The sequence below is a fragment of the Oryctolagus cuniculus genome, chromosome 19, assembly GCF_051225735.1.
Source record: "Oryctolagus cuniculus isolate XC-2025 breed Fujian yellow rabbit chromosome 19, ASM5122573v1, whole genome shotgun sequence".
NCBI classification, from domain to species: domain Eukaryota; kingdom Metazoa; phylum Chordata; class Mammalia; order Lagomorpha; family Leporidae; genus Oryctolagus; species Oryctolagus cuniculus.
In genome coordinates this window covers 61,478,310-61,503,102 of record NC_142885.1, presented here as the reverse complement: position 1 = coordinate 61,503,102, position 24,793 = coordinate 61,478,310, and the positions used below count along the sequence as shown (strand labels likewise).

Genomic DNA, 24,793 nt, shown 5'->3' with positions numbered 1-24,793 from the left:
GGTCAAGGTGACCCTGACCTTGACCATCGCAGGTCTTGCTATTCAGAGGGTGGCCTGACAACTTGAGCAGCATCTGTGGCCTCACCCGACTATGCTGAATCAGAATCTGCCTTTTGACAAGGTGCCCAGGTAATCTGGGCATTCAAGTTTGAGAAACTGCCACACTGTGTGCTACAGATCCTTGGGCATTTGTTGAGTTGTTGCACATAATTTCTTAATTCATTAAAATTTTGAGGCACATCCTCACCCCATATCTGTACATTTCTTTTAGTCATAAGCATATGCACGTACCTGTGAAAAATTAGTAGGTACATTGTAAAGCATCCATAAGAACAGAAATTTGAAACTGAGCTAAAGGTGAAATATTGTTTTAAAATTTGTTGCTAGTCATGATTTCATGCCATCATTAACTGGTATCTTAAAAGATGTACATTGAGTGAAGCTCACTGTTAATAAATAAATCTATATGTTAAATATTCCTGATGCTACTTTGGATTATTTTTGGCTGCCTTTGTTTGGATCTGAGTGGATCATCATCGTTTTAACCATGTGGGAAGTTACTGATGAGAAGAGCGGAGCCAATCCTGTTGTTTGCATGTGGTTGCACTATCTTCAGTATGTGGTTTTGTTAGGGGGCCTAAGATTTAAGCCACAAGGCTGATTGGTGACAGTGTAGACATGAGTAGATGATATAATCTGTGCACCCTCTTTGGGGGCACACATAACCTCAATACAGGCAACAAGACCCAGGGAGGGTGCCTCTGGAGGTCACCTTCCTTGGTCCAGGGTTTCTGATTCCCATCATAGGACGTGGTGTTCTGGGCATCAGTACACATATTAAGTGTATTCCTCACTTTCAATGACCCAGCACACCCGTTCAGACATGTCCTGTCCCTGTGACTGTGGCAGGAGCCCTACATTGAAAATTCCTTGGGCAGGAAATGGAGCTCTCTCCAAATCCTTGTCTCCACTGCATTTTCTGGGGATGGCAGCACTAGGCAAAAGTATCTGTCGGCTTTTGGACTGGAATTTCATGATTTTTGGCAGCCCTGGGGATCTGCAGATGGCAGAGCTGACCAAGTTCATAGTGGCCATCATGCCTGCTCAATTTGCCATCTTCTTGAAAGCCTGAATATTTTTAACATTTTGGGAAGGCTCCTGTGAGATGATGATGAAAGCTATGGCTCCTTTATCAAGAAAACTGCACAAAGTTTCCATTCAATTTTACTGCAACTTGGGGATTCTGCAAAGCCCAGGGGGAAGACCTTGTTAGGAAGTGACCGAGGCAAGTTAGTTGGGGAAGGCCTCCGTCGACTGTTCCTTTCCCTGAAGTCTCTGAATTTCAGACTTGGCTTATCACACAGAGGCAGGGAGAAGTGTGAACTTTCATTTCAGACACTTTCAAGTTTGTCCATTCAGTTCCACTGATGAGCTGGGTTTCCATAGGCAGCTTTGGATTCTGTAAAATAGGCCGTGATAATCCACACCTTGTAACATTCTCCTCCTCATTCGCCCTGTTCTACTTTATTGGATGTCTTGCTTGTTATGCAAGTACATGACCTTGTTCCTGCCCCAAGAGCTTTGCACTTGCTGTGTACCCTGCCTGGAATACAAGTCCATCATCGTCATGTGGACAAACCCTTCTCGCTACTCAGGCATCAACTCAAACATCACCTCTTCATGACCATACCCTACGTCTCTCCTTGTCCATTTAGGATTCTTAAGTAAGTGTAGAATTCAGCGGTTTTCAGGATAATCACAGCATTCACACCTGTCATCACTGTTTACTTCCAGTCCACTATTTAATTCTGAAAATGTTTTTATCATTCTTAAATTCCCATATCCACTTGCAGTCAATTTCCTTTCCCCCTTCTCTATGCTAGCCCTTGGCAAACATGAATCTACTTTCCATCTTTATGGATTTGTCTGTTCTGGACATTTGATATAAATGGAATCCTATAATATGTGAAGTTTTATAGCTGGCTGCTTTTGCCACTCATAATGTTATCAAAGGTCATCCATGTTTAGAAGGGATCATCGCTCCCTTCCTTTTCATGGCTGTTTGATATTTCAGTTCTTAGACCATGTTCTGTGTATGCATCCATTGGTTGATGGACACTTGTTTCCATGTTTTGGCTGTTTTGAAAAATACCGCTTAGTCCAGTCCATCTTGACCTTGCTACTCTTTTTAAAAAGTTTATTTGAAGCCCTTGTTTATTGAGCATGGCTATTTTTTATTCTCTCCTATAAAATACAAGTTCTAGGAAGGCAGAAACCTTAACTGTCTTGGACACAGTTGTGCCCCCAGAGCCTTGTATAGTACATAGCACATGGTGGACATTGCTTGTTGAATGAACAAATGAATGAGAGCTGTTGTTAGTCTCTTGTCTCTTTCCCTCTAATTCACATGAGATTATTGCTTGTTGAGCTTTTTAATGAGTTAAATCTGAGACTTCTGCTCATCAGTGGTGTTTCTTGCCTTATTGTCCCGTCGTGCCATGATCAACCTTTCCTTCCAGTTTGGGTGCTCTGCTGTCCTAGCGTGATGTCACACTGAATGTGCAGCAGACCCACACAGGCCTCTGAGAAAGCAGCCTGCTGAGGCCCGCCCCTGGAGTTTTTGACTTGTCTAGATGGATGTGAAAATTTGCATTTTTGCAAATTTCCAGTTGATACCGATGCTGCTCCACTGGTCGGCAGACCAGGGTGTGAGAGTCACTGCTCTCCAAGCACACAAGGGGTCTTCGTAAAGTTCATGGAAAATGTGTATTATGAACAAACAATGCATGGGTTTCAAAATTTTTTGCGCCAAAAACAACCTTAAATTTTAAGTCCATTTCCATGTACTTTTTGAAGTACCCTCGAATGGAGAATTATCACCCCTGCAGGTCAGGGGGATGTGGGTATGATGCAAGATGTTGTGGTCCCAAGGGATGGAAGAGATTCCCATTCAGTGATATGCCCAGTTCTTGTGTTGCAAACACAAAGGAACGAACAGAATGCAGCTTAAGGTAAAAACACTGCTTATGTAAAAGATACACATGTATATGGCAACACCTCAATATTATACATCATTCAAGCATATTCACATATCTGAATAAGGACAAGATGGAGGGCAAAGAGAAAAAGAATGTTGGTAGGGTCTGACCTTAGTGTGTGATCTCTGTTTTGATAGTTATCTCTGTCCTGTGTGCAAACACTGAGCTTCTTTCCTGAGTTTTTATCTCATTGTGAGATCACAGATACAGGCCGAATAGTGTCTCCATTTCTTCCCCCAATAAAAAGACTCTGGGTCAAAGCCCTGCGCTACCGCTTACTGGCTGTGTGGCCGGAACATGTCGATCCACCTCTCTGCACCTGTGTTCACTCGTCTGCAAGGGGTAGGAGTCCTCCTGAGGGTCTTTTGTGCGGCTTTGTTAAGACATGTAACGCAAATAGCATAGTGCCAGGTTTGTGGTAAGCATCCCATAAATGTTAGCCAGTGTTACTAATATTGGATTGTGGATGGACATTGTTGATATCTGCTGTGAGATATAGAGAACAAAATCTTTGAAGTTGAGACACATAGCATGTATTCATTATTTAATCCTCCCAACAACTGCACAGGGTAGATGATAATGTTATTCCATGGCAGTTGGGAGAGGTATGTAAACTACTGTATTTGAGTCCTTATGTAGCCTCAAATCACAATATGTATGAATTTCGTGTTTTCTCCACTAACCCCCATGGACAGCAGCTTTGTCTTTTGTTCACAAACACCATGGTCAGCTCATAGCAGGTGCCCGTAAGTGTGTTTTGAATGGAGAGTTTTTAAATTCACTTTTCTTTCAGGGCCCTAGCAGATGTCATGAGACCACAGGGGCACTGCAACACTGACCACATGGAGAGAGACCTTAACATTGTTGTCCACGTCCAACACTACGAGAACATGGATACGAGAACCCCCATAAATAATCTGCGTAAGTATAGCTGCCTGGACCATTTTTGGTCCAGGTGACCTGTGTAGTGATCAAGTTACCAGATGTCCTGCTGTGTGTTGTGTTTGGGTTAGTTAAGAGTTTCTCTTTGTTGACAAGTTAGAAATTTTATTTCATTTCTTCTTGATAAAGCTGAGTTTGGCATCATCAGATTTGGCCTGGTTGCTTTCTCTGGTAAATAGTGATCCACCCAGTTGGTTCATTGTGGTTGGTGCCTTTTAGCTTGTAGATACTACTTGATTGATTCAACTTAGTTGATCTGTTAACCAAGAGTCCTCTTGGTTGGTTCATCATGGGGAGGTACTTAGTTTACCTGTGGATTATTTGCTTGGCTAATCTTAAGTGGTTAATCAATAATGCATTTTATTGATTTATCTGGATTGAGTCATCTGTTAGCCAATGGTCCATTTACTTACTTGTCTGCTTCCTAACAGACTATTGATAGGTTTTTCATGCTGTTTCTTAATCAACAAATACTAGTTCAGAAGAAGAATGTCTTTTCAAAACTAGAGTTTCATTAAGGTAATCCACAAAATACTCTAGGTGTTGGGGGGAGGTGTTGAGCTATGGTTGTGCTGTTTCGGGGTATAAATGACTCATGTAAAATTGCTCTTCCAGGAAAAAAAGAGCTGCATTTGCTATTGTGTTCCAGCAGAACACACTTGGGATCTTGGTCTACTCCCCCAAACCTCCGTCAGATTTACATACTTCCAATATCTGTTATGGATCTGATCCATGGACTAATGGGACTGGTAGAAAAATATGATTGCTTGGTTTTTGACAATAGTGTATTGCCATGGTTATTTCTAGCAGTTATGTGTTCAAATAACCACAACATTAAAGTACCATGGAGGGCTTGGTTTAATATATCAAAAGGCAGACAATTCAAAGGATGCTTTTGGCTGTGACTAGAGGTTCTTGAACACAGAAACAGTTTTGGCACTGCACATTTTTACAGTCTGTGTTACCTTTGCTGAAACTGTCCTAGGCACTGCATGGATGTTTTATTTTATGAATTGTAGTTTTGGGCTGCTCGGTTGCAAATTTTCATGCTCAGCGAATGGAGGAAGAAGTCTGGCATTTGACATAGGTGATGTGAATTTTCTGATTCTGCTTGATGATGCTGTTTCATGGTTTGGAAAATTGTTGCAGTATGTTAGAAAAACCAATGTTTATTTTGTTTGAAAAATGGGTTAATCAAATAGCATTAGAATAGTGTAATTAAATCCTATTAAATAAAATAATTATTAACCAAATTAATGATTAGATTAAATGGGTAGAATAATTATATTCTATTTAATTGTCAGTAAACAATGTGATGTTATTTATTTACAAACTGGATCATGAAATAGCCTAAATTTCAGAGAAAAAAATATGCCAATAATTGGAAATTTTATGATCAAATCCCACAGCCTCCAAAGTTATGGTAACCAACTCTGACGTAGTGATTGCTGTGCCTAATTTAGATTGGGTAAAAATGAACCCATTCTCTTTCAGACTACACTGTTCAGAAACAAACCGAAACATCCTGAGTGAGTGAACACGGTGGTGGAGCAGATAAACTGAAATAGTGTTGAGGTCTGGGCTACACGAGGTGGCTGTTAATGGGTTTTCCATTAGGAGTTTCGATCTCAAGGATGATTTCGAATCAGTACTAAATGGAATAACAAACTCATTGAAGTACTTCAACTTTCATCATTCCATCAGGCGGAAGGGCAAGGGACATTAATGAATGTTGTCTACACGAGAGACTTTCATTTAAAGTTGTCCTGAGAATAAATTTCTGCTCAGAAGTGGGTGTGTGGCCACTAATTTGAAAAGCCTCTTGTTACAAGCTTCCTTGGTTTATTTATGATTCTTGCTTTTGATCTATATTTGTGTCTCACTATTCAGTGATATCTTATACCAAGGTAGAAAGTGTCTTGTAATAGTCCCCCGAGTAGGGCTGTACTAGCAACACCAGAGCACTTCTCATAAACCCGGGGGAGAATCCCAGGAATAATATCGAAAGCATTGCATTGCTGTAAGGGTTGCCACAGATATTAATTCCACATAATCCTGCAAGGTTGATCTAATCCTTCTCTGCTAACCTTCTTGGGAATATCTGAATAAGAGAAGTAAGCTTGGAACCCATTCACAGATTTACAAAAATAAGTTAATTTACATAACATTTACATAACTACATTCTGTAGTTGACAGTTACAGCTGGCTTGTTTGCAATGGCTTGTTTATACTGTTGTTGATTTACAGGAACTATTTATATATTAAAGATAGAAAAAATTTGTACATTTAGAAGAATGGATGATTTTGGGGAGTTTGTTGAGAGGATCAGACACGATTATTGATATTAATCAGTTATTAGGGGTTGAAGAAGCCAATTAGTGTAGCTGATTTTGGCTGCTAGAGAAGGAAAGAAGGGATCTTACTTGATAACTGGAACATTGGATCAGCCCTTCATGGTAGAATTAGAATGCACCTGTTGAATAGAGAACCCTTGTCTGTGTGACGGGCAGCGGGGTGACTGTAGCTCACAAGAACCTGGTATGTATTTCCTGAGAAAATAGGAGAGAGGAGCTCCAGGGTTCCAATCATAAAAAACGGCAAAGAGAGGGAAACATTCATTCCCCTGATTCGATCCAGACATGTTTATAAGTCACATTGCATCCCATAAATATGTACAGTTGTTCATCAAAAAAAGTTTAAAATGCTTTAAAACTATTATGGTAAATAACAAAATTGAAACCAGCAACACTGAAAGACTTTTCTGGATGTGATGGGAGCTACAAGGATTTGCTGTTACAAAAAATGGAAAGAAAGATGCATCTGTTTGTGCTACACCATGGGGGTGCATGGTTGCTTTTTGCTCAACCTCCAGGCTACAACATTTGCCTGGGGATTCAGTAGTCTCAACTTCAACATCAGTTTCATCTCTATTCAAGGACCTACTCAGCGTTGCTTTCAGAGAATAATAATCCTCACCTCTTCCTCCTTCCTCACTTATGTAATACAAATGCTAGGCCAGTTTCTGATGTCTTCCTTATAGTTTGGTCAGATACCAAGAGAGTCAACAGCCAGTGCAGTCTTGAAAGGGAGGAGGTGGAGAAAGACATGGGTGAGTGCAAACAGGGAGGAGAGAGCTCTGAGATGTGGGCATTTTTGCCAACCTTCTTTATCAAGTTCCTGGAGTTGATTTTCCCCTGTATATGCAAGACTCGCCTTTTGCTCTGAAGATGGATTTTCCTCTAGCTGATGCTGTTCATATTCTTTCCAGGCATTCAGTGGCATTGCCTAAAAATATTTAGTCTGATAATCAGAAGGGCTTTGACCTCTCTGATTAACAGGATGTAGATTCCGTTGAGATAGTGATTTTCTACAAATGCTCTTTGGCTTTTGTGTAATTATAGTTTGCTTTTGAAGGCACATTTTGTCCTTAAGTGCTGTGAGTGTACAACGCCTCCCTTGTCCCTACCTTGCTGCCTGGCAGTGACACCCCCACTACCTCTTCAGGGAGTGTGGGGTAAATGCAATTTCCCTTGACTCTTTTATTTATTTATTTATTTTGGCAGGCAGAGTTAGAGAGTGAGAGAGAGAGACAGAGAGAAAGGGCTTCCTTCTGTTGGTTCACTCCCTAAATGGCCACTACGGCCGGCGCGCTGTGCTGATCCGAAGCCAGGAGCCAGGCACTTCCTCCTGGTCTCTCATGCAGGTGCAGGGCCCAAGGACTTGGGCCATCCTCCACTGCACTCCTGGGCCACAGGAGAGAGCTGGACTGGAAGAGGAGCAACCGGGACTAGAACCTGGGGTACTGGTACCACAGGCAGAGGATTAGCCTAGTGAGCTGCGGCACCGGCCTCCCTTGACTCTTAAGGGCAAGAGATGTGGGTGAAGGGCTGTGGATACCACTTGGATCCATGTTTCTCAAATTTCTGTGCTGATATCACTTTTGTGAAATGAGAGTTTTACTTTGAAATAGTTTTTATGTACAAAAAAGGTGCAAAGATAGTACTCGGAGCTCTGCACACACCTCAACCTGTCTGCTTGGGGATAACATCTTCCATCACTGTGGCATACTTGTCAACAATAGGAGATCCACATTAGGCAATTCCTTTTAGTTCAACTATAGCCACTGTTTGAATTTGGCTCCACAGATGTCTCTGTCCAAGGATCAGATGCAGGATAGCACATTGTATCTGGCATAGCAGATAGTAGTTTTGGTTCTGCAGTATTGTATAATGATGCTGTAAAGGAGGAAAACAGCATTAAATAAGTCAGCAGCCGTTACAAAGCCTTTATGGCCGTGGTGCACAAAGTGTCTCCCAGTGTCTATAAAAATATTCACATAAAATTATTCACCAGGGGCAGGCATTCGGTACAGCCATTAAGTTGCTGCTTAGGATGCCTGTAACCCATATTTGAATGCTTGGGTTTGAGTCCTGGCTCTTCTTTCAATTTTAGCTTCCTGCTAGTGAAGACCCCAAGAGGCAACAGGTGATGATTTGAGTACTTGGGCCCCTGTCACCCACCTGGGAGACCCAGGTTGAGTTACAGGCTTCTGTCCTCCATCTGGCTCAGCCCTAACTGTTGCAAGCATTTGGAGAGTAAACCAGCAGATGGAAGACCTAACTACTCCCACCCCCACCTCCTGCTTTTCAAATAAAAGGAAAAGGAGGAATCTTAAAACAATTGTCCACTACTGTCCTGGCACTGCTGTGGTGTGTGTTCACAGGAGAGCATTCACTCATGTGCCTTGCCCACTTGTGGCCTCTCTTTGGAACCGAGTTGATGGTGCTACCTATTCTACAGCCTAATCTGATCAAGTGATGTCTGAGATGACTGGGAAATGAGTACTTCACGTTTCAGGACACAGAATCTGTCACAAAGAGGAGGCTCCTCTTGCAGCCAAAATTCCCCCTCTCCTAGGATGATACCCAAATGGGTTTATAAGAAATCCAACATGTGGTTTAGTTTCTGAAGAGGTTGTGTGGTTCACATATAGGCACCTGGATTATCCTATACTTGCCTTTTGGAAAAACTGGCATGGACATTCCAAAATGTTTAAAAATGTTGAAAGGCGTTTCCTCGGCTGGACAGGCAAAAAGATAAATAGATAGGGGAGTATGTGCAGAATAAAACTTAGATGAGATAGAATACTATTAACAAGGACTTCTTCAGATAGTAGGTAAACTCATCCACCTTGAATCCTCAACATCTTATTAGGATGACACTAATATTTTCACCATCATAAAGGTGTGGACACTGAGGCACAGAGTGGTTACGTTGCTTGTGTAAAGTTTGACCAGCTGTGAAGTGCGGAGCTGGGATTTAAATTGAGCCAGTTGAGCCTTGGGTCTGCAATTTTAAGCACTATGTGCTTTTCCCTCTCCTTGCGGTACTGGTGTTTGCAGAATGGCTAGGTCTTTCCATTGATGTAGGACTTGCTGAAGGAAATACAAGTGAAATGAAAAATATATCACATTCTAGGCAAGAGAGCTTTCCCCAGAATAGACGCTCAATTTACCGTCTTGTGGTAAGTCCCCCTTTTGTGGAATTATGACCGTTATTTGCTGAGTACTTGCTCCGTGCCAGGCACCATGTTGAATGCTTGGAATAAATTAGCTCACTTAGTAATTGAAGCAACGCTCCAAGAACCTAGCTCCTTTCAGCCTCAGGGCCTTTGCATTGGCTGTGCTTGGTTCCCTCAGCACTTTGCTCCCAGACCTGTGTCAGATCTCTTCCCAGTCACATTGTGCCCCACCTTTGTTGCTGTCTCCTTTGACAACACCTCCATGGTTAATGCTGGTCTGCAGGTTATCCACTGTCCCCCATTTCCCTGTGATTTTTTTTTTTGACAGGCAGAGTGGACAGAGAGAGAGACAGAGAGAAAGGTCTTCCTTTGCCGTTGGTTCACCCTCCAATGGCCACCGCGGCTGGCGCACCGCGCTGATCCGATGGCAGGAGCCAGGAGCCAGGTGCTTTTCCTGGTCTCCCATGGGGTGCAGGGCCCAAGCACCTGGGCCATCCTCCACTGCACTCCCTGGCCACAGCAGAGAGCTGGCCTGGAAGAGGGGCAACCGGGACAGAATCCGGCGCCCCAACCGGGACTAGAACCTGGTGTGCCGGCGCCGCTAGGCGGAGGATTAGCCTAGTGAACTGCGGCGCCGGCCCTCCCTGTGATTTTCTTCATGACACTTTGTTCTCTCTGAAATGGTCTTACTCATTATTCTACTCAGGCCTCTTTCACGCCAGTGTAAGCCTTCTGGGAGAAAGTGCTTTGCATTGCCACAGCCGTACCTCTCACACCAGAAACCAAGCTGGCTCATGGAAGCAGCTCCATGATTTTTTGCCCAGTGAATGACAAAGCCTATTGAAGAGGCATCATTATTCTCATTTCATGAATGAGAAAACTGAGATTTATGGTAATGAAAGAGCTTGTCTGAGTTGCATGATGACCGAGATTGGCTTTTAAGATACTCCAGGAAAGCATAAAATTGTAGGAGATGGTAGATGAAACAAAATTGGAAAAAATTCAAGAGTTATTCAGGCTGGGTGACCACATACATGGGAATTTGTTATTCTGTTCTCCCTATGTCTGTATTCATTTTATTTCAAAAATATACGTAACAAAGCCTCAAAATCATAAAAGTTGTCCATGACATCTTAGTTAACAAAGAGGCCCGGATCCAAATCTGGGTCTGAGTCCATTACCAGATGTCCATGGATTATCTCATGGCCAATATTCAGGCCTCAGGGTGGGTGGAGGTTGGGACCATCCTGGGGAGTTCAGTGTGTGGAGCAGGTAAAGCACTATTGTCTTTCTATATGTGCTAAGTTGCTGTGTCTTAGTTCAGTTACTGAGAGTGCAGGAGAGGGAGAGAATGAGAGAGAGAGATGGGAAAGAGGAGAGAGAGAAATGAATGAGTGAATGAGAGAGGGGGAGAGAGAGAGAGGGGGAGAGGAGGAGAGGGAGAGAAAGGAAGGGAGGGAGGGAGGGAGGGAGGGGATGGTCTGGCTTCCCCAAGATCAGCTGTGTGACCTCAGTGATTTCAGTGGGTGGGGTGGTAGGTACCCCAGAGCTCTTTCTCAGGGCTGCAGCGGGACATGTTCTCCCTGAAACAAGTGCATGAAAAGTGGTGGGGGAGGGCAGGTAGACTCCTGCCTTAATCTCCCATGAGAGAGGGCAAAGATGCATGTTCTCTACCTCCTGTATCTCCAGTGCCTAAAAACTATGCAGAGTTCCAGAGATGTTTGTTGAATGAATGAACAAATGCATGCATGGGTCTGTAGCAAAAGGTCTAAAAGAAGCCCCACAGAACCCGTGAGTCGGATCCTTGTGATCTTGAGTTTTGAGGAAACTGGCTAATTCTAACTCACGTCGGGGCCTAACTGTTCTTCTGTGAAGTCATAGCTACCATCGCTCTGGTTCCCGAAACCCTAATGTTCTTTTCCCCGGTTGAGCAGACTGGATGTTTCACTTGTAAATCCATGAGTCTAATGGTTTGGGCACCTGAGTCAGTAATGCAGTTAACAGAAGTGACAGTGATCTATACTGGAACAGCTAAAAAGCATTTGTAGTCTCAGTGCAGTAGCCTGAAATGCACTTGAATGGATTTAGTTCAAAAAATTAGTTTTAATGTTGAGGTATTCAGTGTTGTAGGTGAGTCCCTGCCAGGTGGAAGACACTCATCAAATGTGTGTATCATGGCTTAGAGGCAGTGTAATGAGGAAGAGTGTGGGATATGGACTGGAGAGGTAGACAGCTGGGGTTGGATATTTGCTCTGTCTCTTATTAGCTATGCAGTCTTAGAAAAGTTGATTCAATTCTGTGAACCCTAGTTTTCCATTCTCTGAGTAAAAGGTCTACCCACAGGATAGTTGTTAGGATTACATGAATTGACACAGGCAATGAACTTATTAATACATGGTCACATAAATACTGGTTGTCACCACTATTGTTTGTGGGATGACGGAATATTAGTGCTTAAGTTTGTTCACTAGGGGACGTGTAGATCGGCATGGATTCATTGTGCAGTTGTCCCCACAATGAAAATGTGTTCACTCTGTGTGCCAGTTGGTAATCTGATTTGTGTGTGCATGTGTGTGTGTGTTTGTTACTACTGGTGTCTTTGATGTAAATGAGAACTGAAGAAACTGTCGATTGCTTCCTAAGAAATAGTTCAGATGGAGCATCTGGCCCCTTCGCAGCCATTTGTTCTTGTCTTATGTTTTTCTTCTATCCCCATTTAAAACACATGAGATTTTATTCTCTTAGGAATATTGGTTTTAATATTTCATACTGGCAGGCCAGGCCAATAGAAATATGTCCTATATGTCCACTCAGAAAATGAGATTTGTGTGTGAGTGAGTGTGTGTGTGTGCGTGTGTGCGCACACATACAAGAAACAGAGAAACAGAGCCCTTAAAGGAAAAAAAAAATCACTTTCTGTAAGCCATCTCCTGGGCTCTTTTCTAAAATTGCTACTAATGCTGGCCACATGGCATTGCCTAATTAGATTTGCATCACTTTTCCGAAGTGCTTCCAACCAGCTGTAGGTCTATTTGTAAAGAAAGCCTAAGTGTTCAACACAGTGTCTGGTTCATTTTAAAAGATGCCAAGTTCTGTTCCTTTCATACTATTCTTGCACACATTGCTTTTGGGAGAGAATTTCTATTTATAAGTCTGGCTTAAGTGTTGTGACATACCTATTGTGTGATTGATACTTGGCATGATAAAAAGGAATAATCAATAAAAAGAGCTTTTTCTGTACCTGCCTCATGCATGCATCTTACTCCATGAAATAATTGAAATTGATATTGCACTCACATAGGTCATGAAGATATTTTGGAAGGAGTTAAGACCCTGGACATGAATTCATGTTTACAATCCCTTCCTAGGGACCCATCTGGGTGAAAGACCAGATTCATACTAAGAGTTGCTGTCTTAGACCATCTTAGTCAGCTTTGAAAATGGACCGTCTGAGATAAAGTCTCCATATCTGTTCTGGAGCACTTAGATTTTAGACAGTTTGTTTGCTTTCCTGTAATTAATGTTTATGTTCAACCATCATCCACAATAATTTTTGAAAAAATCTGTCTATGTGAGGGGCCAGTGCTGTGGTGCACTAGGTTAATCCTCCACCTGTGACGCCGGCATCCCATATGGGCACTGGTTCTAGTCTTGGTTTCTCCTCTTTTAGTCCAGCTCTCTGCTGTGGCCTGGAAGGGCAGTGGAGGATGGCCCAAGTGCTTGGGCCCTGCACCTGCATGGGAGACCAGGAGGAAGCACCTGGCTCCTGGCTTCAGATTGGTGTAGCTCTGGCCATTATGGTCATTTGGGGAGTGAACCAACAGAAGGAAGACCTTTCTCTCTGTCTCTCTCTCACTGTCTGTAACTCTACCTATCAAATAAAAAAGAATCCATCTATGTGTCAGTCACTGTTCTAGGAATTGGGGGTGTTAGGATGGAAAAGACCTCCACAGGACACATCTTCCTGACACTCACAATACAATGTGGAGTGTGTGAAAGTCAAACAGATAATTGCCAATAAGCATGAGTGGGATCCATCCAGGATGCCATGGGAGCAAGAAGGAGGTGTCCAGAAAACATCTCAGGCTAGAGGGGAGGGAAAGAGCTCGGACCGCTTTTTCCGGAGAAACTGATATTTTGTTCTGAAAGAAAAATATTCCCCACAACTTTCCCAAAACACAGAAGGAGAGCAGGAATGTTCCCACGCTGACTTTGCTCACCTTTGAATGAGAGGAGAGCTGTGAGTCCTAGCATATAGATCCCTCTCTAGGTCTGAGGAGTTTTGTACAAATTGGGTAGAGGGAGAGGGGAATTTTCTTTGGTTAGGGTCACACTTCTGCGGTAGGAAAATATGAATGCCAGGTGAGACATGGAGAGACTAACATTTAAGGATCAGCTCCCAGGAGTGAGCACAGATTCTTTTCAGAGGATATTCTCAGCTCACTTAGCTTCTCTTGAATAGATTAGTGTTGAACTGTTTCTTCTTTTAAAATTAACAGCCGATATAAAATTAAGCAATATAGTTAATATCATAATACATATATTAAAATAATTTATATTAAAGTTTTAGGAAACTCCCTTAAAAATCCCAATAAGCATTCTCAATGAAGTTAATTACAAGTTGAAAAGGAAATCCCATTATGCTAGTCTAAGAATGCATTTAATGAAACGAAGTGTAATCATAATCTGAATTTTTCATTAAATAGAGCCTTAAACTCATTAATTTAGGCATTAGGCCTGGAATTTTGTGCTCTAGTAAGACTGCCAATCTCAAGCAGAGCCCGTGTTTTATTCATTATGTCTACCCTTTGTTTTAGACATGGGCACCAGCTGCCCAGATCTGTCCATGGTGCTGAACCATGCCATGGATGCAGTTATCTAGCTCAAACTCTCCAACCAGAAGTCTGTCTCAGAATTTTGGAGCTGGAGAGAACCTTTTGGTACCACCTTGCCTTTGGTATACTGCATTTCTGGTTTCAAAAATGATTAAAAATGTAAAAACAAATTGATAACTGAGGATCAACATAGCAGTTTTTGAATTTTGCTCCTAAAGGAAATTAAGTAAAAGTCAACTGTTACATACTGTTACCAACATGTCATTAAGGATAGAGGCATTTTAATACTCAACATTTAGGTTATTAGTTCTCAAAAATCAACATTTGAATCAAATGAAGTTCAGTTCATGAAAAACTCATTCCACTATCTTTATTTTTCTCATTCTTTTTTCCCAGTTGAAAATTTGAATATGAGCTTGCATTTTAGTATGTTCATTGAATGACCACTTACCTAGTGCCTACTAAATTCTAGGCCCTGGGATTTGCTGCTAAGGAGTCAGAGATTGGAAAAGTGTGTGTGTGTGTGTGTGTGTGTATGCACAAGTGTGCGTGTATGCATGAACACAAAGGGTACTTCATAAAGTCTGTGGAATAATGGAATCAAAAGATGAGTTTGTTTTGCTGCAAAAGCTTTTTAAAATGCATGTATAGTTTTTTCATAATACTCAGTTCCATGAGCTTTTTGAATATCCCTCTTATAACTTTATAGGTTGATATGCAGTCTGTTCTCTGTAATTACAAATAATGGAACCGAGATCCAGAAGAATGTGTGAAATTTCTTAAAATTATACAACCATAAATCTTGGCTGATTGATATTGTTTTTTTAAAATGACTACTAATGCTCACAAATACACGTTTACTCAACAGTGCTCCAAAATGGACTGAATGATGTGAAAGGAAGGATAACCAGGGATGTAGGAAGTGCCTCATCTTTTTGGCACAGTACTACTTGACACAGTACTGTTATAGTTGTGTGTTCCACCTATTATCCAAAAGGATCCCTTTGAAATATTCAGATATTCCTGACATTTTACAGAATATTGAGTTGCCAAGAGCCTGTGAATTGGAGATTGTGCAAGGGAAGCATGTGCTATTTGCTTTACTTGATTGAGTGGTAGCCAGGAATGAAGCAAGCACCTCATTTTTCAGAGTCATTATTTAAAAAAATTAGTGCACATCCTCTGAGTCACCGAAGGTCATCAATCAAACAATTCTTTGATACTAACTGACAAAGGAGTTACATAAGCATATTTTAAAAACTGTTCCTTAGGAACACTTTTGTTCTGTGAATCAGCTCAGAGGTGGCTGGGTTCAGATCCTGGTACAGGTTTTTTTTTGTTGTTAATATGTTTTAATGTGCCACAGTTGCTTCCACCTCAGGGGCCTTGCAATTGATATTCCCTTTGACTACAATACTCTCCCCCAGATATTTGCCACTTTGGCTTCTTCTCATTGTTGATCTTGGCTGCACAGTTTCACTTTGGGGATTTTTCCCCATGGACAGTAACCCCTCCTTTAAAAGAATCCTCGTGCCTTTTTCTCTGTGTTAGTTCACCATTTTCTTTTCTTTTCTTTCTTTTTTTGACAGGCAGAGTTAGACAGAGAGAGAGAGAGACAGAGAGAAAGGTCTTCCTTCCATTGGTTCACTCCCCAAATGACCGCTACGGCCGGCGTGCTGTGCCGATCTGAAGCCAGGAGCCAGGTGCTTCCTCCTGGTCTCCCATGCGGGTGCAGGGTCCAAGTATTGGGCCATCCTTCATTGCCTTCCCGGGCCACAGCAGAGAGCTGGCCTGAAAGAGGAGCAACCCAGACAGAATCTAGTGCTCTGACTGGGACTAGAACGTGGGGTGCCGGCACTGCAGGCAGAGGATTAGCCAACTGAGCCGTGGTGCTGGCCCACCATTTTATTTTCATTGCACCTGATATTACTATCTATCCTAAATCATCTTGTTTACCTTTTTTTTTTGCATTTGCCCACCTTTATGTCAGCTCTGTCCAGGAACCTTGTCCATCTTGTTTCCCCTGCATCCACAGTGCCCACATCTGTGCCTAGAACATAGTGGATGTCTATACAAATTTGTTGGGTGAATGAATGCTGTCACAATGCAATACTGGTCCATTTTGTCAAGTAATTTCTCTTTTTTGTCTACTCATTGGGGTTTTATTTCTTGTGGACAAAACCTTTGGTGGTGTTATCATAATTTAGCAAATGGGAAATTACATAGCAAGAAAAGCTGTATACATTTAATAGCTTATAGATACATATGCCAGCGTTACCTGGCAGTTATAAAATGCCACACAAAGGCAGTGTTTCCAGAGTTCAGTCCACCAATTCAATCACAATTGATTTTTTTCAATAGCATTTTCCTCTGCCTCATTTCTTTTGGCATCTGTGTCTCATACCTTGCCTCATAACATTCCTATCCATGCCGACTCTCAGTTGCATTAGCATAAAGCAAACTAAGGAGGGAATTGGGTATGTTAAATATTTATGAAATGACTATGTTGTGTTGATATGGATAATAAAGAAAACTTAGCTTTGCTGAGGCAAAGTAACCTTAATAATCCCCTGCTTAGGACCACCCCAGTATTGATTTTAGTGCATTGCCAAGCAGACTATTAAATCCCCAGCTGCTGTGTTTCACATTAAATTATTTTATTTAAAAGGAAGCCTTGAAACCCAGAGGGAGGAGATGGTGGATACAAAGGGGAAACATACAACAAATCCTCAGATCAATTTCACATCCTATAATTGAGCACTCATCCAATGGTAAGCCACAAGTCCTGGCTTATCTGTGTCTAAAATAGAATATTTCCTGACCCTTTGATTTTGAACCCAGAAATGTCCCGAATATGCCACCCAGTCTTACAGTCTTCACCCTGGAACAAAATCAGGTCAGGCCAAGGAAAAGCACTTAGGAACAAAAGATTCGGCTGCTGGTTTTTCAGTTGGAAGTGCTCTGAGCATTTCCTGCCTCCCAGGAGACTTTATAGTAAAAGTGTGTGTGTGTGTGAGAGAGAGGAGGGGGGGGAAGAGAGAGAGAAGGAGGGAGGGAGGGAGGGGGGAAGAGAGGGAAAGAGGAAGAAAGAGAGGGAAGAGAGAGGGAGGGAGGGAGAGGGAGAGAGAGGGAGGGAGGGAGATGGAGGAAGGGAGAGAGAAGGAGGGAGGGAGGGAGGGAGAGGGAGAGAGAGAGGGAGGGAGGGGGAGGGAGGGAGGGAAGGAGAGGGAGGGAGGGAGGGAGAGAGAGTTGGAGGGAGAGGGAGAGGGAGGGAGAGAGGGAGAGGGAGGGAGAGAGGGAGGGAGAGAGAGGGAGAGAGAGTGGGAGGGAAGGAGAGGGAGGGAGGGAGGGAGAGAGAGTTGGAGGGAGAGGGAGAGGGAGGGAGAGAGGGAGAGGGAGGGAGAGAGAGTGGGAGGGAAGGAGAGGGAGGGAGGGAGGGAGAGAGAGTGGGAGGGAGAGGGAGAGGGAGGGAGAGAGGGAGAGGGAGGGAGGGAGAGAGGGAGAGGGAGGGAGGGAGAGAGGGAGAGGGAGGGAAAGAGAGGGAGAGAGAGTGAAAGATGGAGAGAGAGGGAGGGAGGGAGAGGGAGGGAAAGAGGGAGGGAGGGAGGGAGAGATGGGACATGTTATGTTGCAGGTAGAGGGGATGGAAGGTAGTCATTCTTGCTTGCTTTTTCCTGGCCCTTGATCTTTATGTCCCATTGTAGTTGCCCATTTCATTAAGCAGTCTTTGTATGTGAAATGCTCTATGAAGCATCTTTAAGACCAAATTGATAACACCAATAATTAGCACTTACTGGATACCTGCCATATGTCAGATGTTTCAGATATCTCACGTGCTCTTCTTCAGCACCCTGTGAAAGTGGATAGGATTGTCTGTCGCCTCAAGAGGAAACAGGCAAGGCCATCCCTGTAATACATGGAGGGTCAGGATTCACATGCAGTTTGCCCCAGCTCCAAAGCCTGTGCCCCTTCTTCTCTCCAGAGGGGTCACGGCTTCCACTTTGGGTGTTGTGTCACTCATGACTGGTCACGGGGGCCTGAAGTGGAGTGTTGAAAGCATTTCGAGGTTATTTTCAAGCTCAGTGGGCGAAAGTTCTGTGATTGATTAGCTCTGTCTGCTGTGAGAAGTATAGGAGAATGCATATATGCCATATGTGTGGGGCTTCAACAAGTTTGGGGAACAATGGAACTAAAAGATGAGTTTATTTTGGTGCAAAAAATTGGAATTCATGAATAGTTTTTTCATAGTACTCATTTTTCATGAACTTTTTTTGAGTCCCCTCTTAGACATGACCTTATTCTCTCATTTCTACTACAAATATAAAAGCCCCTGAAATATCTTGTGGTTTTGTGAAGGGAGTCATAAGATGATGAAATATGAACTCAGATGATAGACTGGGAAGGTCTCAAGCGTGTACTTTCTAACATATGGTGTTTGCATGTAGAGTGGGTAATTAGCATATCTTTGTTTAATGAGTGAATGAATACATGAATGGAGGTGTATGATCACCTTTTATCTTCTTCTTCCCTAAGCCATTCCCCTGCATCAAGTCAGACCACCATAAAAGCACATACTAAAACTGCATTATTTTAATTTCCTTTAAAAATTCTTGTTCAGAACCATTCTTTAATTGCACAGCCTTGATTGTTTTTAAAAAATATTTTTTAAAAAACTAATTATCACAACTAAGGGAAACATGAAGAATGTGTTTGAAGTTCAGAGTTGGTGAACTCAAGGGGCTTCCATAGCCTAGACAGCTCATAGCAAGAGCCTCGGGTGACTGCTGACATCATAAATAAGAGTGCCAATTGTTAAATCAACAACGGGAGTCACTGGGTACATGCTCCCCACATAGGATCTCTGTCCTTAATGTGTTCTACTATGAAACTTAAAAACAACACTACTAGTCGAACAATACCCTATACCTTGTGCGGTTGTGTGAGTGCAGCCTGTTGAAATCCTTGCTTAGTGTATACTAAGTTGATCTTCAGTATATGAAGGTAATTGAAAATGAAACTCGATGAAGGGCGGGATGGGAGAGGGTGTGGGAGAGGGGAGGGCCGCGGGAGGGAGGGAGGTTGAGGGGGGGAAGCCACAACAATGCAAAAGTTGCACTTTGTAAATTCACAATTATTAAATAATAAAAAAGAATGTGTTTGTATTCCTATAAACTGCTATTGAAATGGGGCATGTTATCTTGTTCAATATCCTTTACATAGAAAACAACCTATGTTTTGCACATCTATTCAATAAATATTTTTCTTGCATTATCTAGTTACACATTGTGCTAATTAGCAAAACAAGCAAACCAAAGCAAGCCAGGACTCTGACCTTTGGAGCTTTGATTTTGGTGGGAGAAGACTGTTAAAACAACCTTCAGATAAAACATCTAAGAGACTTACCTTGGTCACTATGGGAGAAAACAAATAAGGGATGATATACAGAGTAGCACAGCTGATGTCACAGAGGAGGTGACAATTAAGGTGAGACTCAAAGGTGAATGAGAAGAAACTAATTGAGTGAGGAGATGGAGAAAGGCAAGTCTAACAGAATGTGCAAAGGCCCTCAGGTGTGACAGCACTTCAGCACACTTGTGGAAATAAAGCCCAGTGGGGCTGGGGTCTGTTGAGAGAGGGGAAGGGGTTATGCAAACATATGTAGAGGAACTCTATTCAGAATTGAGAAGGAAGTGAGACACTGATTATACACTACAGTTACAGTGTTTGAGCAGCTGTTATGTATCATGCCAGATCAGTGCCTGGTCTGGCCATCCAATAGTGCTTCTTTGTGGGTGTTACACTGAGCACAGACCCTTTGAAATATCTTGAAAAATTAGAGTTCCTTGGACAAATAAATTAAAGACTCAGAATAAATGCAAAAAGCAGTTTGTAATTGTGTTCATTTCAGTGTTTTCTAAACTGATTTATTCATTAAACATTTTTCTGTGCAACAATGATTGATATATTAGGGAAACGATATTCTGCGGAGCAGACTTTGAAGAATGCAATTGGATTAATGTTTACCTGCTCCTACTTAATCACCTCTTCTGGTGGTAGACTGATTACATCCCAAGGTGATCACTCTGTTTCCAGCAGACTTCTTGAAGGGAGGCGATGGCCATATGACCATTATTTCAAAATTGCCAACCCCCTGAAAGCAGCCTGCCAAAGAAAGTAAAATCCAAGGCCATTCATGATTTTCTTCTCTTCTCTTCATCCTAGTGTCTCTCATACTTCAGGGCTCAGGAAAATGGTCCAATTCGGACTGTGTTGGTTACAAGCCAAAAGTTAAAAAATAGAGTAAGAAGGGAGGGAGGGAGGAAGGAACATATCATTATAATCTTGCAGTTGTATCTATGAACTACATTAAATATGTCCTCTTTATATTAATAAAAATGGATTTAAAAATAATAACCCTCCCCCAAAAGAGCATTCAGTTCTATCTGATTTAAGAAAAGAGGGGGACTCTCTTAAAGAACATGAGTTGGCTCACAGACCTGAAGGGACACCTCAAGGTCCAAGATTGGGGTGATTGGAGTCAGGTCAGCTCTAACCATGCTTGGTCTTCTCACAGCTCCCTGCTGATACAAGTAACTTCAACCATTTTTTTCTCTTTGTGCCCTCTCAAGTTGTATGTCCTTGGAGGAGAGAATGGTTGATCCACATTGAGTCACAAGCTCAACTCTTGGCTAGGGAGGGCAGACACTTTTCTTCTGACACCAGGATTGTGTATAATGAGGGAGAGGATAGTCTGTATAATTTTCAAGTCTTGAGACAATGGGCAGAAGAAGTAGGGAATGGATGCTGGGCATTAAAAATTAAAGGGAAATAAATCCCCAGAGAGCCAAGCAAACCCCCTCTCCTGCACCATTCTTCTCCTCTGGAGTCATAAGTGTCTTGATGTTTATTCAGGTCATTTCCTGTCATTCAGTTTTACCAATATCTGGATGCTGCCTGGTGGTTTTCCCAGCATCATTGTCTTATACTGCGGCTTTGCTCCTGCAGTATTCTAACCATGGGGGTGTGTTTATTTTGTGTGATTAGCTAGGCATAATAATGAGACCTATCAAATATCTCCAGGAAATATTGGCACACATGATCATATAGAGATCATTCATAGGTAAGGAAAATTGTGCGACCAGCAGGGAAGCAGGATGTATTGAGGGGAGGGAGATGGGAGTAGGGATCTGAAGAGTGTAGGAGGCTACAGGTAGAAAGGAATTAGCTTTGCTAGCACAGAAGGGATGGCATCGGTAGTGCAGAGTAAGGAAGCTGACTGATGAATGGAAGGTCTTAGAGTCCTGGTAAAGGAACTTCACCAGTGTCTGCTCTCGAGGAGAGGTTCTGCCTGACATCATTTTAAGAGCAGGTGTCTTGTAGGATCGTTGGGATGATGGATGAGAAAGACCTTTAAGACAATTTGAGTAAGCTCTCCAGCAATCTCAAACACTTGTACCACTGTCTTCCCATGAAGTCCTTGTTCCAAACCTTTACCAAAGCCTTTGATGGTTGCTAGGAAACTGGGGATGCTTGAGCAGTTGGGATCTTTTGACAAGAATTTTCTAGGTTTCTGTGGTTGGAGGGGGAGTTAGGTTGGTCCAATGCCACATTCTCTTACCTTACTCAGGAATACAGTGAAACATAAGTGTTTTTAAGTTGTGTGAATTCAACTCTGTGATCTCAGTTCAGGGATGAGGAGAAGGGAATGGGGGAAGGAGAGGAGGGAAAGGAGAGATAGAGAGCGAGTGAGAGCGTAACATAAATAGTGTGAGTATTTCTGTTCCTCACTCCACACAATGAGCATATGCTGAAAGTGAGATGGGAGACATGAGTCTGCTTTGCCTCAGACAGACTCACTTCCCACGAGCTTTTCCAGAGTGTGATTCTAGCATTTAAAGATATGCATTTTTCATATAACTTGGCCTCTAAACACGAGCCTGTTACATCATCTTGTGCTCAACCAGAGGAAGAGCTATCGTGGGTGATTTTGGCTGAACATGATTTAGCCACTCCTGCTGACTTCAGATCTCTACAGAGACAAGACTCCAGGGTCCTGTTTTGTGAAACCTCTACCTGGTGCCTGTGAATGATACCATAGAGCTCCAGCTCTCTTTGACAGAGTTGGCCAACACCCCAGCACAGCAGGGCTAGATGAAATGGCAGTGGACTTGTGTTTTTGCTCCTTACTAATGCTGTCTTTTGAGATCACTGTTGTAACCCCAATCACAAAATACCCCCAGGTTCCTTCATGCAGTTAACTGGTTCTCCATGACACAGCCCAGCCCTGTGTTGTGAAATCCCGTGTTCATATTTGTTGGAGTTTGGGGAATTGACTTTTAAATGGTTTGCAGACTTGAGATTTCTTTGACAGCTTACCAAGACCCTTTTTGATAGAAGTCTATCCAGTTACATATAGTATATTAAAAATAACATATGTCTCTGTGGATGGGTCAATAGGTACATGGTAGAAAAAAATTGGGCAATATGAAGAGTGCAAAAGCAAACAGCAACTGCCCTCTCTTCCAGCCCCCCATTCTCCTCAGCATCAGTCCCTGTAATAGATTTATTGTCTGTTCTCCCAAAGATATCTGTGCATTTATTTATATTTCCAGCATCTTGGGATCTTGCTGGTTTCACTTAAGGGTGGATGTATTAGTTCGATTGAGTTGCCACAACACTGGGTGGCTCAAACAACAGAAATGTATTTTCTCATAATTCTGGAGGCTAGAAGGCCAAGATCAATGTGGCAGCAGGGTTGGTTTTTGGTGAGGCCTCTTCCCTTGACTTATAGGAGGCCATCTTGCTGTGTCCTAACTTGGTGGAGCAAGGGCTATGGTGTAATCATTTTTTAAAAATAAGGGCACCAGGTCTATCAGATTAGGGCCCCACACTTACGAGCTCACTTAATGATGATCACTAATTTATAGACCCTATGTCCACATGCAGTCCCATTGCAGGTTAGGGCTTCAACAGATGAACCTTGAGAGAAGAAACATCATCAGCCCATAGCAGTGGACATTGGGGATGGCCACCTATTAGTTTGTTTAGACAGATTCATCTTTTGTACATTCTGAGGGCTGTGTTCTGAGCCTGGAAGATTGGTATCAACTGCGACTTTAGAAAATGAGGAGTGTGGGATTCAGAGAGTGGCTGAAATCCAACCAATGACAGCCTTGACGAGGGCACTGAGATCTCAGCAGATGGGGGCCATTGCCTCCCAGATGAATGGAACTCAGAGCATGGAATGTGATTTGTAGGGAGCTGCAGCTCTCCTCCAGGAGAGGGACAACCTGGGTCAGGTGTTGGTGCCCCCTCGAGTCCCCCCAGGAATGGAAAGAATAGAGCTACCCTTGCTCTAGTTCTTAATTATACAAAAGCCCAGCACCTTGGGGCCACAGAAGCCGTAATGGGGCCACCAAGGTCCTCCTGCAGCTCTTCCCTCAAATGCCCTTCTCCCTTCCCACTAGACTTACACTTCCTGAGAACTCAAGGCCAAGCTCAGCTCCTTGCCACCAGTCTGTCTTTCTCAGCTCTAATGGCTCTTACTCAGAGACATGCCCATTTCTGTTCTCTCCAAGTCCACTCATGTTTTTTGACTCTCACTTGCTAATTCCCATTCTACTTTTTTATTTTGTCTGCCCTGTTGACTTTGATTTCAATTTTGTGGTTCAATTTAACCTTCACAGGAGAATTTTTTTCTCTCTAGCTTCATTGAAAACTCTTTGAGGTCAGTAGACACTTCTAAGTATTCCCCAGCAGGTCTGAAATGTGTGACACTCCCAGGAAGCCTTGCGATGAATGTTCATTGAGTTCATACCTTCAGATGCTATTTTGGGGGAAGAATAAAAAGAGCTATCACAGAGTCATTTCTTTACCATAGTCCTGATTGTTCCGTAATTTTCCTCTGAGAGGTTTATTGTGGAATGTACACCTGGTTCACACTGGTCACAGCAATTTTCATGATCTTTTGAATGGGAGCCTACATTTGGCCAAGAGCTGTCATTTACTAAGTGTCTCCCATAGCTCATTTGCTATGAAGGGAAGCAGGCTCAGGAAGGTTGCTGCTGGTCCAAGTGCTGTGATGGTATTTGGATCTGTCTGGCTTGTGTTTTCTCCATTTTATCAACATTTCTCAACTTTCCTCCCTATTCCCTGCCTTCTACTGCCCTTATCATGATAGTCAATGAAATATTACCAAAATCATTTAGGATGCCTGGCATATAGCTTTCATAGAAGAGGTTCTCTTCAGCTGCTTGTTGAATTCCCTCTGCTGAGCCTCATTCTCCTGGAGGCTGTGATACATGCATATTAACAAGTGCACTCTCCTTTTTTTCAACTTTTATTTAATAAATATAAATTTCCAATGTACAACTTGGCCCCCCCCCATAACCTCTCTTCCACCTGCAACCTTCCCATCTCCCACTCCTTCTCCCATCCCATTATTCATCAAGATTCGT

At 42.6% G+C, this 24,793-nt stretch overlaps 1 protein-coding gene across 9 annotated transcripts in view; it reads left to right on the top strand.

Annotated features, from left to right (window-relative positions):
• SHISA9 (shisa family member 9) overlaps window positions 1–24,793 on the top strand; it is a 346,359-nt gene that overhangs the window by 7,610 nt on the left and 313,956 nt on the right. For 7 of the 9 annotated variants that reach the window (XM_051847822.3, XM_002711757.6, XM_008257739.5 and 4 more), the window contains exon 2: window positions 3,832–3,959. In XM_051847822.3, the coding sequence (XP_051703782.3) occupies window positions 3,832–3,959 (128 nt within the window). Of the gene's footprint in view, window positions 1–3,831; window positions 3,960–4,595; window positions 5,201–5,474; window positions 5,709–24,793 lie in introns of those variants that run through there. The other 2 variants (XM_089321835.1, XM_089321829.1) reach the window with 2 other exon arrangements.